The sequence below is a fragment of the Danio rerio genome, chromosome 24 (genome assembly GCF_049306965.1).
Source record: "Danio rerio strain Tuebingen ecotype United States chromosome 24, GRCz12tu, whole genome shotgun sequence".
In the NCBI taxonomy this organism is placed as follows: Eukaryota; Metazoa; Chordata; class Actinopteri; order Cypriniformes; family Danionidae; genus Danio; species Danio rerio.
In genome coordinates, this window is record NC_133199.1 from 40477261 (window position 1) to 40496901 (window position 19641).

At 38.7% G+C, this 19641-nt stretch overlaps 1 protein-coding gene across 2 annotated transcripts in view; it reads left to right on the forward strand.

The window, feature by feature from the left end:
- c1ql1l (complement component 1, q subcomponent-like 1-like) overlaps nucleotides 1-19641 on the forward strand; it is a 42719-nt gene continuing 23078 nt past the window's right edge. Inside the window, exons 1-2 of one of the 2 annotated variants that reach the window (XM_073941089.1) lie at nucleotides 1-142; nucleotides 17137-19243. In XM_073941089.1, coding sequence (XP_073797190.1) covers nucleotides 18587-19243 — 657 coding nt within the window. In that variant the 5' untranslated portion in view covers nucleotides 1-142; nucleotides 17137-18586. The remainder of the gene's footprint in view (nucleotides 143-17136; nucleotides 19244-19641) is intronic. The other variant, XM_073941090.1, reaches the window with a different exon arrangement.

Below are 19641 nucleotides of genomic sequence, written 5' to 3' on the forward strand. Positions count from 1 at the left end.
AGAAATGACGTTTCACGGGGCCAAACGCATTGAGCATGCGCACACTCACAAGCGCGGCCTGTAAATAGGCTAAAACTGGAACTTTTTGAAAGCTCACGAACAGACAGAAAATACGGATCAACTCTGAGGTATAAACGCCAAGGTAACAGTAAACTTTGATCTCCATATTGCGAAATACGGTTAATAATTGATTGTTTTATTTGTTTCACACGTATCATATTGACCAACTGTCCACCATTACGTTAGCCGGTAGCACTAGCTAATAATGAAAGAACAACTGCGCACTACCAAATCATACACGACAGATCTTGTCTTACTTTCTTTTCAACAATGTGTTATGTTTAGTTTAAGACTAGCACTTTAATATCACATCATGTCACAAGATGGCGACATTTTCAAACAAACACTGACAGAGCTTGAAGGAATCAACAATTAGTGCACGTTTAGGGCGGTTATGGTCATGTTAAAAGTTCAGGGATACTATAGCGAAGATTAAAACATCTCAAAATACTGTCTGTTATCACAGTTTAATTCATTATTGACATGGTTTCATAATGAATGAAAGGCTTCATTTCTGATTCAAAGATTAGCTGTCAGAATGATGTAGCATCTCAATGTTTGTTCTGTTGATCCACGATAATTAATCATATCAAGATGATAAATGACAAAACGTATCAATGTCAGTGTTAATTAACAGGGATGGGATTTAGAGTAAGTAAATTTGCTTTATTTCAGTGAATTTAAAGACTGGAAATAGTCAGAAAAGTTTATAAATTAATCATAATTGGTCATCAGACGCAATGCTAATCATTTAGCTTAAAAATAAATATGTAATTACGTCATAGTCCGTTCATATTGTGCCGAACAACCAATTAACAATATGTTTTAAATATTTGTATTAGATACATCTGTGTAAATGTTTATTCAGCAAAACAATTAAATACTCTGATGATTAATCATGGTCTCCTTTAAATTATTTATTTGAGATTAAAATGTTTATGCATTATGATATTAATTAATTAATTTATCTTCCTTTTTTGGCTTAGTCCCTTTATGAATCTGGGTCACCACAGTTGAAGGAACCACCAACTTATCCAGCATAATATGTTTTACGTAGCGGATGCCCTTCCAGCTGCAACCCATCAACTGGAAACATCAGTACAACTCTCACTCACACACATACACTATGGACACTTTAGTTTACGTAATTCACCTGTACCGCTTGTCTTTGCCAACTGACCCCGCCGAGGCTCAAACCAGTGACCTTCCTGTTATGAGGCAATCATGCTACCCACTGCGACACTGAATGCTAATCATTCAGCTTAAAAAATAAACATGTGTCATTGAGGTAAAGTTGGTTTTATATTTGCGCGTTCGTTTAGTGACACTTTGATTATTCAGACTGAAATTACATGCAAGTATGACTTCAAAACAACATTACCACTATTTAATTGACTGTGAACAATGCTGTACTTTGATAGGCATTGGCTGATAATATGATTTCATTATTTAGAATTTGTAATTAATGCATTTATGAAATTATATTATTAAGGAGAAAGTGAATGTACGAATATTAAACCAACTTTACCTGAATATATGTGTGTCATAGTCCTTTCATATTGTGCCAAACAACTAATTAACAATAATTTTGGAATATTTTCATTAAATGCATATCTATCAGGGTTCAACGCTAAGGATTTTTCTACTGGGCCGATTGGGCCAGTGGTTGTGGTTTTTACTTGCCCTGCCAAAATTTTCACTGGCCCCACAAAAAAAAAAAAAAAAGGTTAATAGCTATTTATTAGCCACATATTTTAAATAATGTGGCAAAATAATGTCTATGAATATAGAATTTAAACTTTTAAAAAATGTTAATAAATGTATAATGAACAAAATTAATTTGATTTTATGCAAACGAAAGAGCAGTATGAAAAATGTGCTGGTATTTTAGTGCAATTCTAAATTATTTTTATAAAAATGGCTTGCCAAACCGACAACTTTTTTTTTCTTTTTTCTTTTCTTTTTTCAGTTTCTTAATTTTGTACCCATGTAATTGTCTGCTTCCAAGACTTTAGAAACTGACGTTTTCTTTTAGCCTCATACTTAGATGTTGCCATCTTTTCGCTGTAATTGTTGTTACCATGTTACGAAAAAAATTGCATGCTCACCGTTACTGGCCGATAGGAGCCAGTAACAATCCTGTCTACTGTCCCGAGCGTCTTTCACACTGGCCCCGGACCACCGGGCAGTCCTTATTGTTGAGCCCTGTCTATTAATGTTTATGTTGAAAAGCACTTAGATATTCAGCTGATTAATCATTGGTCTCTCTTAAATTATTTATTTGAAATTTAAATATTTATTAATATTTATGCATTATCATACTAATTCAAGTGTTAGTATTTGTATATATTTAGATAAACACACAATATTTAATCATATCAGGATGAGAAGTGAAAAAATTAATCTAAATCAATGTTAGTTAACAGGAATGTGAAATAAATATATTTGCTATATTTATATATTAAGTGAATATAAAGACTAAAAATAGTTAATATTACAAATGAATCAAGATCTATTACAAATCTAATTGTCATCACCAGACGAATGTTAATCATTCATTTTTTTTTTCAGATTAGTCCCTTTTATTAATCCAGTTTCGCCACAGCGAAATAGCCGCCAACTTATCCAGCAAATGTTTTACAGAACGGGTGGCCTTCCAGCCGCAACCCATCTCTGGGAAACACCCATAAACTCACACACATACACTACAGACAGTTTAGCTTACCCAATTCCCCTGAACCACATGTTTTCGGACTGTGGGGGAAACTTGCAAACTCCACACAGAAATGCCAACTGACACAGCCGAGGCTCGAACCAGTGACCTTCTTGCTGTGAGGCAATCGTGCTACCCACTGCGCCACCGCGTCGCCCATGTTAATCATTTAGTAAAAAAAAAAAAAAAAATATATATATATATATATATATATATATATATATGTATGTATAAGCGATTAATTCGTCTGAACTGGAAGAGGCCTTACCCTCCTTCTCACACTTGTTGGATAAGAAATGTTCTTTATTTTATGATATTAAAAAAAATTAGCTACTCTCCTCACCGACCTAGCACTATTTTTATTAAATTGTGGGAACCCCTTCGCAAACATGTCCAAACTCCTCAGCTTGACCCTGCTCCTTATGATTGAGTCCCCACCCCCCAATACCGAGCTTGTTACGGGAAACTAGTTCTGGCCAACACATTGTAGACTGGATATAAGATTGCAGGAGTGTTGTTTTTTTTAAATTAATTTTTATTTATTCATTTGTTTATTTATTGTTTATTTTTTATCTTATCATTCATTATTATTATTATTATTATTAATATTATTATTGTTATATTATTATTATTATTATTTATTATTATTATTATTTGTAATATGTAATGTTTTTTGTAATGTTTCACAATGTATAAATCAAACATTAAATAAATAAACAAATAACAAATAAATATGTGTCTATTCATGTCAGTCCTTATGGTGCCAAACAATTAATTAAATAACGTTAATTTTTGATTATTTATATTAGATACATCTGTGTTAATGTTAATTCAGCAATTACAGTATTCTACAGATTAATCACTGTCATTGGTCTCCATTAAATGGCTTTTAAAATATAAATGTTTATTAATATTTATGCATTATTACACCAATTCAAGTGTCAGTAATTACATATATTTCTAAAATTAAAGTGCCCATTGTCAGCTGATAGTGTTAACATGACCATTAAGTGCATTGATTGTAGTTTCATCTAACATTCGTCATGTGTTTCTGTTCTCAATGCACTGTATAAAATGTCTAGAGTATGTATTTATGTGTAAATAGGGAAGAGACATAAGTATAAGCAGGTTTATTCAAACAGTAACCTGTCATTTAAATCTCAAGCACAGCTTGTGTAATATGTGCATCTAGAAACAGCCTGCAATGCAAACTAAGACTGACACGTCGTTCTGTATGGTGGGTGGTAAACACAACACACACACATACAAACACTCTGATCTGTGGGCAGGTACCATTCTGACATCAAAAAAGTCTTCTTTGGCACGGTGTAATGTGTGTGTGTGTGCTGTAGGAAGCAAGCATAAATCAAAACCATCTCAATTTCCCACATTTTAAGCTGAGGTTTATGGCCTCCACAGAGACAATCACTCCTACTTATACGCAATATACAAAACAAATCCTCGTTTAGCTAAATAAAAGCTTGACCAAAGCAACTGTGTATTATAAAGAATATCATGTTTAATTCATTAGAATGGGGGGGGGAGGGGGAGCATTTGCAACTCCTACTTTAGCTAAAGTGAAACCAAATCAGTTTTATATGCAGAGTTCTGAAATTATGCTTTCTGGTAAATGAATATGAATACACAACAAATTGCCTACTTATTTATGGATCAGGGATGTGGTACGGATTTCCCCATTTTCCGAGCTCAATGGGGCGATCCCTGTGACTTGTGCAAATTTGACTTTTTTTTTTTTTTTTTTTTAGGGTTCAATGTCATCAAAGCAGACGACCTGATGGTTTGCCCCTTTAAGGTTCATTGTGCACAGGAAGGAGCAATAACTGTTTTATTCCGGTCATTCAGGGATGTCATTGAAGACCTACCTAGGCTGTTGTGTATAATGATATTGTGTAGTCCTATTCCATGAGGGAGTCACTGATCATGTAATTGTTTTAAATGCGCGCGCGGCTATATGCACTTCTACGGTGCTCCTGTGTCAACAAGCTTAGCCCCCCCATCTGCCCCTCTAAATTTGGACGCGTATTTTTGTGTCAAAAGGCCACGGAGAAGCGAGATCAGCCATCGGTGGCAGACTGCGGAGATAAGATTATGATATGATAAGATTTAAACTTTCGCCTGGCCAGTGGCGTAGCGGATGGGCCCGCAGGGCCCGCACCGCGGGGGGGCCCCGCGTGATTAGGGGGCCCCGCGTCGTCGCGATTTTCAATAAACTGTTGGGAACAACTGTGGTCGGAACCAAAGTTCACAGGTCTGTGTTCTCTGAACACCTCTCAAGCGGTGGACTACTTCATTCTGATTGCTTGCCGCCAATGTTGCCAACTTAGCGACTTTGTCACTAGATTTAGCGACTTTTCAGACCCCCTAGCGACAAATCTAGCGACTTTTTTGTGTGTTATTGGAGATTTTTTTAGACTGTCATTTGTCCATACTGTACCGTCCCTACTCTTCTCAACGAGCTGCGTGTGATGCCGCCGGCCCCTCCCCCGCCTCACAGCACTGACAGTCGGCCCAGTCAGTCCTCTACAGCAGCCTCTCCCACCTGCAGCCCGAGAGCAGATCACCCCTCTGCGTACCGACGACAAATGATTTAGCACAGGCAGTGTGAAGGTATTTCCCTTGTACAGTCAAACCGATCTACTTCTACTTTATTTTAACAATTTATTTGGACCGTTTATTCTTTTCTTGTTCACAATCACAGATATTTTAGTGACAGTTTCTGAACTTGTCTGAGTTTATTACATATGAGAGATTACTGCACATTCACTAATGTTACACATCTATAATGATATACTGTATTCAAACAGCAATAAATTTAGTTAAATAAACATGCTTATATAAAGTGTATTGCAATTATAAATACCCCTTTATTAACCATAGGCTGTTAAACAGAAACGGTAGAACGTGATGACGTCAGTGATATGCAAATTGATGTGTGACGTATCCCCCCCTTCATCAGGGGGCCCCGTCAGCGATCCCTGCAGGGGGGCCTCCGCATTTTGCGCTACGCCACTGCGCCTGGCGCTGCATCGCACACCTCTGTTGACTGTGTGCGCACCTCGCGAAATGGATGAGGCTTTTATTCTTGCCACGTTCGTTGTTGTGATATTCTTAAAAATGACAGGGGGTGGTTAAAGGAAACTGACTGTAAAGTCAGACGGATAAATGGAGAAGTAGAAAGTTTCCGGAACTACGTCATATCATTTTTATCATTTAATATTTTTAACTAATTATTTGTATAGTTTTTTATGATTATAAGGATTTTTATAACCATTCAAGATTTTATTTATTTTTTTAATCAAACTTTGATGCATCAGTTGCTTTTGTTCATATCTCGGACAGTTTTACCTAATAAAGTTTATTAAAGTATTAATGACAGCAGAACATGGTTTGCTCTACAAATATAATTTTTATTATGGCAAGAATAAAAGCAAAAACAGTACAACATTCCTGACCTTTATCACCAATAAAGCCTAGAAACAGGCCATCGCTATATTGTAAACCGATAGGCTCAATTATTCCTTTCCAGTTGTCAAAGAAATTATTTGCTCCTTAATTTTAGTTTTGTAACTATTAAATTGTTTTAAATTTAAAATTGTAACATTTACATCAGTTTAAAACCCATGAATGGTGGAAAAAACGTATTTCTGTAATGTGGATCTCCACTTTTGCCATGGCCTCTTTTGGCTTTAACTAACTTATTCCTCAGGTTTTTCCAAACGTTTTAACAAAAACTTTCCTCCTTTTAAAGGTTATCTCTATGATCATGGATCATAAAGATGTCTGTACAGTTGAACCCGTTTTAGGCAAAATCTCTTCGAAGTGTTTCATATGCAACTCAGATCAAACGCGGCGCCATGCGAACTCAAAATCTTGCGCTCCGCTGGCCAAAATCATGTCGCACGCACCCAAAGCGAACCTCCGCAAACTTCACGATAACGTCACATTATTCACTGCGCGAACTCAATCGAACTAGCGGACACGTTGAGTATAAACCTATGGAAAGCCGCAGTGACTGAAGCTCTGCACAAGACTTTTGGCCAGCGGAGAAATTAAAATGGTCGTGCCCAACTGAGTCTGGTTCTCTCAAGGTTTTTTTTCTTCACTCCCATGAGGTGAAGTTTTTTTCCCCCCTCCGCTGTCGCCACTGGCTCGCATGGTTCAGGATTGGTAGAGCTACGCATCGATGAATTTGCTCTTCAGTGTTTGAACTCTCAGTAATGATTAAATCACACTGAACTGAGCTAAACTGAACTGAACTGAACTTAAATACTAAAAACTGAACTACACTGTTCCAGTTACTATGACCATTTATGTGAAGCTGCTTTGACACAATCTACATTGTAAAAGCGCTATACAAATAAAGCTGAATTGAAAATTGAATTGAATTGAAAAGCCAAGTTTGTCAAACTGGTTTATTACCAAACGCGTGTCAACCCTAAAACGCTGGTATTTTCAAATATGCCGTAAAAACAGCGTTTTGTATAGTATTATAATCAGCCCATTATTTCAAAGTTCAGTCCAGCAAAACGGCGTAATTGCATTGATTTTTGCTGTTTTTACGTATTAAATGGCGAAAATACCGGGGGGTTGGGATTGACGCATTTAGTAATTGGTCAAATTTTTTACAACATGTTTTAAACTTAATAGTTTAACTGATTTCTAATAACTACTTTATCTTTCCTAGTCAGTGCAAAATATTTAAGTTATTTTACAAGATTGTTGTATTCAGTTGTATTCACATTAAAGTCCCTTTAAGTATTCTATAGTCTTTGATTCAGATTAAAATAAATTAAAATCTAATTTAAAGACTTAACTATGTTAACCAGGAAAGTTGGAATAATTAGTCAAGTTATTGTATAACTGGTTTCTTGTGTAGGCAATCAAAAATTCTGCAGTAAATACTTCTTGAGGAGGCTAATAATACTGACCCTAAAATAGTTTTTAAAAAATTAAAAGCTGCTTTTGTTCAGAAAAACAAACCATAAGTCCAAAGACGTGTTAAAAGTGAATTGTCCGTAGTGTATGTGTGTGACTGAGTGTGTATAGATGTTTCCCAGTGATGGATAGGGCATACGCTGCATAAAAACATATGCTGGATAAGTTGGCAGTTCATTCCACTGTGGTCACCCCTGATTAATAAAGGGACTAAGCCAAAAAGAAAATGAATTCTTACATTTTTGGTTCATTGGTAGGCAATGTTTCCTATAACAATTAGCAAATATTCATTCATTCATTTTCTTTTCGGCTTAGTCTCTTTATTAATCTGGGGTTGCCACAGCGGAATGAACCACCAACTAATCCAGCATATGTTTTACACAGCGCATAACCTTCCAGCTGCAACCCGTCACTGGGAAATAATTAGCATATATACGTTTCAAAACAAATATACATGTGTTTTCTTCATAAATTGCTCCAGGTCATGTCGACAGTAGAAAATAAACACTGTCAGATGTGAAGAAACACTCAAAGAAATGATGCATAAATGGTTTGAGTGCTTTTATGTTGCTACACAGTGCACAAAAAACACGATAAACGTTACGTATGAAAGGATGGTTTATTTCCCACTGTTTCCTCTCTTTCCCTTCAGGCTGTTTATGACACTGGCTCTCCAAATAATAGTGTCTCATACAGTACAGCACACTTATGCATTTAGCAGACGCTTTCATCCAATGCAACCTACTGTACAAGAAACAACACGCTTTCTAGTTTGTGTCCCTCAAATGCAGAACAACAAAACATGGCTATGTTGTGTGGATGCGCACTGTAACTAACCATGCGATGCTGAAATGAATGGACAGCTTTTTTAATGTTTTTCATTGCTTTTAATGTCAACAGCCACCGCCTTTCCTCTGTGCTCTCAGACGCGGAGACCTGCAGGAAAAAACACACACATATATATATGATCATGCATATGGACACTGAGCACATGCATGCAAAAGCAGCTCATAAGATCAGTCTAGCTTACATTTCTGGCCTTTTCTCGCCCAGCCTGAGGTTTATCTGTACATTATGTTCGCTTTCAAGTAAAATCATGTAAGATACATGAAATTCCCCCCCATACTCAAGGATGAGCAGGACGCGTGCATCTCTCTGGGGGATTTTGGCTGACCTAAAGGGCTTGTTGTTCTCAGCTGGTGAAGAGGAGGAGAAAAGTCGAAGGGCTGTACGATATTGGAAAAAAAAAACAGACATTGCGATTATTTTATTTTGGAATGCATTTACATATTTCATCAGATGTCATATTATACATACTTTATACATTAATACAATTAACCGTTTTTATGTTACAAACATTATAATTTCATGCGTCTGAGTGCTTTAAACTGGCTTGAAATGCTTAAAGCATGGTCTGTCTTTTCACTTATGCGTATGACACCCAAATCTACCTGTCTTTAAAACCAAGTTTAAGTGGGCTAGAGACTCTTATGCTGTGTTTGTCGGATGTGGAAGCCGGGTTGTCTTTCAACTTTCTAGATTTTAATGAGAGTACGATTGAAATGATTTTGTTCGGCCCGTCAAACCCTTCCAGAGCATTGATAGTTCATTCATTTATTCATTCATTTTCTTTTCGGCATAGTCCCATTATTAATCTGGGGTCGCCACGGCTGAATGAATCGCCAACTCATCCAGTGTTTGTTTTACACAACGGATGCCATTTCAGCTGCAACCCATCGATTTGAAATATCCATACACACTCATTCACACTCATACACTGCGGCCAATTTAGCTTACCCAATTCACCTGTACCGCATGTCTTTGGACTGAGGGGGAAACCGGAGCACCCGGAGGAAACCCACACGAACGCAGGGAGAACATGCAAACTCCACACATAAACGCCAAAATTTAGTTTCTCTATGAAGCCTTTGGTAAAAAACTGGGTGTTATTCTGGATAATGGCTTGAGCTTTGACAAACAGATAAATGCAGTGGTTAAATCCTGCTTCTTTCAGCTTCGATTCTTAAAAGCATTTAAATCTATTCTATCTAGAAAAAGTTTAAATAATCTATGCTTTTATTACCACTAGATTGGACTATTGTAACTCACTATACTTTGGGATTATAACGGTGGATGTGTGAATGGCTACGCGGGTGTACAAATCAACGTTTGTTGAAAGACAGTTTGGGCTTCTAATCAACATTATAGGATTTATCGGCCCAATATTTAATTGGATGAACATTTGTTTAGTCTTATGCCTTACCCAGAATATAAAAATATGTATAAATACATTTAGATCATTTACTTTAGTCAGTACTAAACAGGCCCGTGCCCGTGTTCTGTTCAGCTGTGTTGTCGTGCGCGTACTCAAAAGCGGTGTTGTCGCACGCCTACTGAAGGGCGAGACCAAGGTGTGTCGCGTCGCAGGGGCACTTTTGATCTTTTTGGAAGGATACTTTCTATCCAAGACTAAAAAGGGCATGTGCACTGCACAGGTTGAGCCTTATGTGTGCACGTGCCTGGTACTAAATGTGAAGACACTTTCAACCAGTAAAACAAAAATGTCTCTGAAGAAAATCAAGGGATGCAACGATTATGCATGGGACAAAAAACGCTTTTAAGGTATACTGTGGTTTGGAAAAGTCAAGGTTTTAAAACCGCCCAAATTTTCTGTAATATCGTTCCTAAGGTATGTGTAAGATTTTTTTTAATTGCGTTAAAATACTAAAAAAAAAAGTGCAAAAAAGATATCTAAAGATGCCGTTTTAAATTATAAAGACATCTGTGTTTTTGAAACTAATGAAGACAGCTGAAGTCAATGATTTATTTTAATTATTTAGTCTGACCTGTTTACTGCTTCTAAATAAGGAGAATAGGGGGGAAAATGTTGTTTTTTACCCAGACATTTAAAAAGAATATATTTTAGAGCAGTTATCACAATACCGTAAAATCGTGAAACCGTGATATGATATTTTTATCCAAGGTTATCATATCGTCAGAATCTTATACCGGCCCTTGCCTAGCATTGATAGGGATGCATCGATAAACCAATTTCACTATTAACCACGCTTTAATCTATCACGGTTAGTTCATAAAGGTCTCTCAACAATAAGTTTCTGCACGGAACAAAACTGCTGCAACTAAATAAGGTTATGCTAACTATGTGTTAGGTTTAACTAAGTCATGCAGTGTGAAACCCCCTGTCGCCTATCCATCTCGCAGTGTAAACACAACAGCGATGAAATGCTACCCCAGATAGTCATGCAGTGTAAAAACATCTGTGACGCGACAACTTTGAAAATCGTGCAGTCTAACCTCGGCTTTAGATGTGCCTTTACTGAATGAGCACTGTTACGTCCGACAGTCGCACTATCATGTCTTTTTCTTTTTCATTCCTTTAAAATCTGTTTTTAATCATTTTTATCCTTTGCTGTTTTTATTTTCCTATACTCGTACTTTGTTTCTTTTATTCTTGTGTATGTAAAGCACTTTGAATTACCGTTGTGTATGAAATGTGCTTTATAAATAAACTCTCCTATTGCAGATGCACACATTGCGATATCTGTGCTGCAACGATACATTGTGCAGCCCTACTATGGACATTGCGTAAAGAGGACTGGAAAAGTCTCTCTTCTTGTGGCATTGCTGCGGCCGCTGTCAAGGGCATCTTGGCCACGACTTGAGTCACTGTGCTCGGGGCTCCACACTGCCTGCTGTCCCCGAAGCCAATGATCAACATTCTCTCTGTTTCAGTGACTCACAGCGATAGTCAGCAAACCCTCAACCCTCTTCTTCATGTCCCATGACAGCACAACAAACCACAGAAGAGGACAGAAAGTAAAGCCGCATTTTTTGTGAAAATGCACCTTCGGATTTTAGTGGGTTTTGCAAGGTGGGACAAATGAAAGGGACCAGGAGCTCTTTATTACAGTAGGTTTCAAGATTTACCATGGTTTGATAAAGTCAAGCTTTTAAAACCGGTAATATGTAAGTGTTTTTTTTTTAAGTGTTTTTTTTAATGAATATTTTATTTAGTTTTTTAGGGCAACAGTATCTCCAGCCAAAAAAGGACCCATATCAAAAGCTAGTAGTCAGCCTTCGATTCAGGAAACATCTGAAAACCGAATGGCTTATGAATCAGCATACGTAAACAGAACTTGCTTTATATCCAAAGAAAGATATCCAAAGATGCCTTTTCAAGGTCTGTGTTTTTGAAACTAATGAAGATACCAGAAGTCAGTGGTTTATTAACCGGTAAATTATTTAGCTTGACATGTTTACTGTTCCAAAATATTTCACAAACTAATTTCAAGAGGAGCATGTGACATGATTGATTGTTGCTGGTCTCCCATCCCATCATTAGTAAGCCATCGGATAAATTCAAACTGACTATAAATAACCCATCTAGAATTATTCCCTTATCATTGTTTTCTGAAGGATAACCCTATCCACCCCATCTCCTCCTTTACCTCTCGAGAACTACCTGATCTCATTCCTGCTTACATGCTCATCGATGAAGCGGGAGCTCTGAACTCTCCGAGCTCAGGGTTCCCACCCGGGACAGCATGTCAAACCTGCTATTATTATCAAGCAATATCTAACTGTGAACTCTTGAAATGAAATATATTGTGTTCAATGGGGGAAACAATTAGTTTAAGAGCAGTAATCACAATATCCTGATACCGTGATATTTTTATCCAACCATCAGAATCTTAAACTGGCCCATGCCTATATTACACAGAGAGCCTCCATGCAACATGATGTTAGGGTGCTTTCACACCGGTCTCAGTTAGTTCAGGTAAAACATACCAGAGTTGGTTTGCCTTTTCGTGCTTTTCGTTTGGCCAGGTATGAAAGTGGCAATCGTACTCTGCTGTGGACCAAACAAGTGTACCGAGACCTGTTTGACAAGGTAGTCTCTGTACATTTTCAAACAAACCCTGGGGCAGTTCATTTGTGGTGAGATGGTGAATTGACCCAAACGCAAAAAGTACTATTTTGCTCTTGGACTAAATCAGCTGCAAGGTGCTTTCTGGGGGTTGTTTTTCGACACTTTACTACATTTATGGCAGGTCACAGACTAACAGAGTTGTCAGGAACTCAATACTGTCTGCTGATGTTTCCTCTGTTATTTGTTTACTTCCATGTGTTGCACATGTGAGTTTTGCAAGCCTTAATTCTGACCAATCAAGATGAAGTTCAGGAAATCCGTCTAGCCAACGACTGATGTGGATGTTGCCACATGACTGCTTGGTTTTGGTTCCTTTCAACTGATGCTTTGTAGAGCAGTCTGTTTGAAATGGCTGAAAATGCTACAATGTATCATTTTTAAACTTGGCCTCGTTCAAAGCAAACATACAATGGCTGCGTCCGAAACCGCCTACTACTCAGTAGGTACTGCATTTTAAATTAAATGTACTACTCGGCCGTTCGAAAAGTACGTTCTATGCAGTATGAATGTGAGCAGTATGAATAGATTTCGGATGAACTACATTCACCACTTTGTCATGGTCACCTGATCTTCCCGCGTCAATTGTGTCATTTCACTCCCATTCATGAAATCTCTCACGGAGCATCATGGGATAGCGCAGCATGCTTTGGATGCGCACTTCAGAATCTCGCCGGACATTGTAGATCATCCAGGTACTTCTCGCACACGGATTTTTAAACTCCAATGAATTCGGACATAACACTCGGCTCGCATACTGATTTTAGTGTACTATATGGTATGGAAGTATGCAGTTTTGGGCGCAGCCTACAGTATATGTGTGAAAGCACCCTTAAAGGGATAGTTCACCAAAATTTAAGCCCCATTAAGATTACAACTCAAACCCTGCAGTCCAAATCTGGCCTGCTGTATCATTTTATGTGAGCATATGATTTCATCAAATAAAATGTAAGTATTCATGCAACTAGTAATTGGTGGCGCGAATGGTGTAAAATGGATGACGCATCTGCCACAAATGTGCAGAATTCACTTCAATCGTTCAAGATATTCAACTCAAGTATGAACAGGCAAAAAGCATATAATACTTTACTGTTATATACTGTAGTACTGTACATTTTCCTGCATGGAGAATTCCATCAAATTTTGTACCCTTTTGACAACACTCAGGCAGGCAGTAATGACTATAGACAGCCCCTAAGTGATGCTCAAGCACTGCTCATGTATTATAATTTTTTAATTATTTTTTCAGGGTTTTTACCTTTAATAAATAGGACAGTAGAGAGTATTGACAGGAAAGCGTGGGGAGCAGAGAGAGGAAGGATCGGCATAAGACCTTGAGGAGAGAATCCTGATTTGGGTCGCCATAAGCCATGTGTCGATGCACTAACCACTACACCTTTTTATAAAATATAATGTTTCACTTGCTAAAATTACAAGAATAATGCAAAATGTGTTTGTTTCAAGTAGCCAAAAGTTTGTGCTCAAGATTTTGCCTCATTTTAAACCAGGAATGCCTTTGCGAGTCGCATACATCAGCAGCATCTTTCCATTATCGGCAATTAAAAATTTAGCATTATCAACTTCAGCTGCATCATTTGTGTTGGTTTGGAATCAGACCCAGGTGGCTTCATGATGGAGAAATTATATCACAGAACTAGTTAAACTTGCCTCCAAGCAGGTCTTCTCTCAGACCTGACATGCACAAAATAAATGGGCAGAAAAGACCTGTAATTATAGGGCAACCTCAGGAAACCATCTACAGGACCACCTGCTTCTGCTTGCTGCGAGATCTTAATGAGTTCTTCATTTCAGGTCGGCCTGTGAAGTTTTTATCTGTACTTTGTGATCATCAAATGACATTGCCAGAAAATGATTATTAGGGACGGAGCACCGAAACGGTGCATAGGCCCTATTGCAATTGCTCCATTTATTATTCTTCTTCTTCCGGAATGAATTGCGATTTTGAGAGGTTAAACATGCCTGTAAACCCATGAAACTTTGCACACACCCGAGAAGTGACGAAAATTTAGGTTTGTTATAGGTTTCGGAAGTGAGCGTGGCTAAATGACTCGACAGCGCCACCTATGCACTGTTGACGGACTGGCCCCCGAGCTACGATCCACGTACACATACGAAAATTGGCACACTCATCAAACATGCCAAAACCTACAAAAAAGTCTCCTGGTGTAAAATCTCAAACCCAACAGGAAGTCAGATATTTTTAACTTTCTGCGCCGAAAAAGTGGCGTTTTTGCCATTTCCAGGAGTTGTATTTTAACGAACTCCTCCTAGGGATTTTATCCGATCAACACCAAAATTGGGTTTTGTCATCTAAAACAGGCCTTGGCGATGTTAAATTGCGAAGATCTAGAGGTTTTGTCGAAGATGTGTCAGTGGCGGCCTCTCAAACTTTGATTCACCACAAAACAGGAAGTTGTCATACCTCAGGCATGCATTGTCCGATCTGCCTCAAAATTCCCATGTTTGATAACAGTCCTGACCTGAACACATTTACATGCCAATATCCAGTTACGGTTATGGCGCAAACTGCTGGCAAAAGGAAATTACATGTTTTACAGTGCAACGAACTCCTCCCACAAGTTTTATTGTATCAGCACCAAATTTGGGTGGTGTTTTCCGAAAGATCTCTATATAATATATATATATACATATATATATATATATATATATATATATATATATATATATATATATATATATATTGAAAAGATCTAGAGTTTTCGCCGAAGGGCGTGTCTGTGGCGGCATGACAAACCTCAGTGCTGTGCCATGAAACAGGAAGTACATATAACTCAAACACACACTGGCTGTTTCTCAATATGCGTTCTTCAGCGGTCTTGCGTCCTCGTGTTCTCGTGCAACGTCATCATCAGCTGCCCAAGTTCAGTTCCAATACTCAAGACCGCAAGTACGGAGGACGCGTGAAACTTCCCGAATGTGTTCTTGATATCGAGGACGCACTGATGCAGACTTGAGCACCAAACTCACTCTGGAAGTCCCAGAAGTCATTGCGACTGGAGGTGGGAAGCGCAGCATTTAATTTAGATTTATTATTAAAGTTCAGAGAAATCACTTATTTACCTCAGGAGTTTCCCTAAATGAAACGGTCAAAGTAAACATTACCATGAACATCTTAATAAAGGAATAAACACATTAAGGGTGTTTGTTTGCTGAAATTCGTATTAACATCTGTTTTATTCATATTGTGCAACATAGATTTATAATGTTTTTTATGCAAAATATATATTTTGAAAAGTGGAAAAACAATAAATCGTTGTATGAAGGCTGTAATGTTTAAATAATTTCCATTTAAAACACGTGAAGGTCACGTGACCATCAGGAAGAACGCAGCATCCCATTTCTCAAAGGATGCATTCTCTGCCCTCGCGGTCTCCTGAGTTCGTTCTTCTGAGGACACCTGGCAAGACCGGTCTCCAGAAGAACACAAGTCCGTTCTCTGCGTTCTTGGAATTGAGAAACAGCCAATGTCCGATCTGCCTGAAACTTGACAGGACTGATAAAAGTCCTCTCCTGAAGACATCTACATGCCAACATTGAGTCACAGTCATAGCGCCACCTGCTAACAGAAGGTAGTTTGGCTTATAACTCAGCCAAACAATGTCTGACCTGCCTGAAACTTCACGTTAGATGCGATCTCTCTCCTGAGGACATCTACATGCCAATATTGAGTCACAGTCATAGCGCCACCTGCTGACAGAAGGAATTTTGGCTTATAACTCAGCCAAACAATGTCTGACCTGCCTGAAACTTCACATGTTCTTTAAGATTCCTCTCCTGAAGGCATCTATCTGCCAACATTGAGTCACAGTTATAGCGCCACCTGCTGACAGGAGGAAGTTTGGCATAAATCTGAAATTTATCAGATTTTTTAAATATATCGACTGAAGTTATTATTGTTCGCTGTTTTCTGCCATCTTGAGGCCACGGATTGTGGTGAGCCAGAGTGTGAGGTCCCTTTCATTGCTGCTTGCAGCTTTAATGCTGAATGTAATGCAAGTTACTCAAAATAACATCTGCCAAATGGATTAATGTAAATACAGTCAGGTCCAGCGTAAAAACCAGTAGTGATTTTGTGATGTGTCATCAGTCGCCATATTGGAGGCAGAGAATGCAAAGAAAGATACTAAACTGATATATCTTGCATGATTTGCTGATAATAAATGAATTTAGCATTGTTATTTATATGAAAGTATGTTCATTTAGCATGCATTTTTAAAATCTGATTTATGATTTAGAAGTCTGTCATCTGGACAAATAAGGAAATTTGTGTACAGCAATATTTTCAAAGTGAATTTGAGTTAAATTCAATAAGTTTTATAAATTCAATTTGTAAATTCAATTGCTTTTTTGTTAAAATGTCATTTTAAACAATTCAATGTGCCAATATGTTTAAAGTCTCATTTTGTTTTTCAAACAGAGCTCATCATCAATTACCGTTCAATCAAATCCTTAATTACACAAGTGTTGTAGGAGCAGCGACACAGCAGGATTGTGACGCATCATTTCTGACACTGTCAGAACTTTGTTGGAGGCTAAGATTCATCACAAGGGCAATTAATTGTTCGCCAGTGAGCATGTCACACTGAACTATGAAAGACCTGTAGTGAAACCATTTCAACAACAATTCTTGTCCCAGTTGCACAAGCATGCTGCATTGGGCTTTAAGAAGTTAGTCGCACATGCCGGGTGAAGCGTACGTCTGGGCAGTTGTCCACCAGTTTCACATCTTACAATCTTTCCCGATCTCTTCAGGGGTGGAGTTGTGCCGACTTGCCGTCACTCTAAATCAGGACATAAACAAATAGAAAGCAAGTACTCTCATTTTCACACAGCCAAGTTCATTACAGTAGCCTGCCATTCACGGGACGCTCGGATCATAGCACAAGACAGCAAATGATCATCAACTCTCGTACGAGTTAGCATTTGCTTAATGAAACGAGACAATTATGAGGACACCCGTAGCGTGTTCTCGTAATCCGAGCAAGCTATGGAAGGATTACTATGTGTTTACTGCACATAAATAAACAATGACATAATTACGTAACGATGCCAGAAAGATGCGTCGAGGGCGGTTTGGAGAGACAGAGAAAGGGGGAAGCGGAAAAATCCTTTTGCTTGCACTCAGCAGGTGTCCCTTTCGATTAACTGACGCTTAGACTGCATCCTGTCATATTTGCTTGACCGTCACGCGGACAGAGAAACAGACTATCTCTTGCTTATCTTCCCTCTCTTGCTTTATCAAGCCACCATGTCTAAAGCCTGCCATCGAGTCATGCAGTTCAACAAGTGGAAAATCTAATCATATTTTGAAAGACCGCACTAGAAAACATACTTAAAGGAGTTTGAGATTTCCTCAGCGTTGGGTTTTCCCAAATACTAAATCTTTCTCTCTCATTCTCTCTCTCTCACTTGCTCTCCCCCTGTTTCTTCATTTGCAGAAAGCCTCCTCCCACTTGTCCTTTTTGAGTCATACAAAGAAACACACTAGAAGGGCATGTTCTCTCTCTCTCTCTTTCTCTCTCTATCTCTCTTTCTCTCCTCTTCTCTCAATCCCACTTCTTTCCTCAACGCCCAAACACTTCTCTCCACTCACCTGCTGAAACAGTGGATGCTCTCTCTCTCTCTTTCTTTCTCTTTCTTTTTCTCTCTCTTTGAAGCCGGAAAAGAAATAAACACTCATCTGAGATCCCTGGTGGCTCTCGTTTGCCTTCTCGACTTTGTGAGCACCTGACGTTGAGGGAGTTTGTTCCCTCTCACTTCCGGAGGTCAATATTCCGGCTTGTGGCGAGAGCTCCGCGCTGGCGGCCCAGCCCCTTTCCCGCTTCAGCCTGGGACGGAAGACCCTGCTAGGGGCTGGCGTGGCCGTCATGCTCCTGTTGGTTCTGGTGGTCCTCATTCCGGTTTTGGTGCATCTGGCAGGCAGCACTGGCGAAAACGGAGGTCAGTATGAGATGCTGGGCACTTGCCGAATGGTCTGCGATCCATTCTCGGAAAAAACTGGCACTACGGCTGGTGTTGGTACTGGGACAGCTATCACAAATACCCAGCTGGAAGCTGAAGCTTTGACTGATCATAGTATGGGACCACCGTTGCCTACTTATGCTCACGGACCACAGGGTAAACCTGGCCGCCAAGGAAAACCTGGATTACCAGGTCCTCCAGGACCCCCGGGACCACCCGGAGAGCCAGGTCCTCCAGGTCCAATGGGGCCACCAGGAAATAGTAAAAACCAGTCAGAGCGACCAGAGATTTTTCCTCTTGGAGGAAAAACCGCTAATGGAATGGGGACAGCCGTCTATACTATGGGACCCCGAGTGGCCTTCTATGCAGGTCTTCGAAACCCACAGGAGGGCTATGAGATCTTGAGGTTTGACGATGTGGTTACAAACATTGGGAATAACTATGATGGAGCAACTGGGAAATTTGTGTGCAAAGTTCCTGGGACGTATTTCTTCACATATAATGTCCTCATGAGAGGAGGGGATGGAACCAGTATGTGGGCGGATCTCATGAAAAACACACAGGTATGAGTTGCACCTGTACTGTTTCTTAATGCAAAATTTGAATATTCATAATGATATATTTTTTCTGTACTGTTAAAGAAAAAGGGGTTAGAAATATTAAAAGAGAATGTACTCACCCCATTTACTTACCTTTAAGTAGTTTTAATTCTGTATGACTATTTTTTTTTCTGGTGAAAGCAGTAGATTTACATTTAGTCATTTAGCTGACGCTTTTATCCAAAGCGACTTACAAATGAGGACAAGGAAGCAATTTACACAACTATAAGAGCAACAATGAATAAGTGCTAAAGGTAAGTTTCAGGTGTGTAAAGAAAGTGTAAGAAGCAAAACATTAGTAATTTATTTATTTATTTTTTAATGTAGTTACTGGAGGAGTCAGAGAAGGAATTGCATATTAG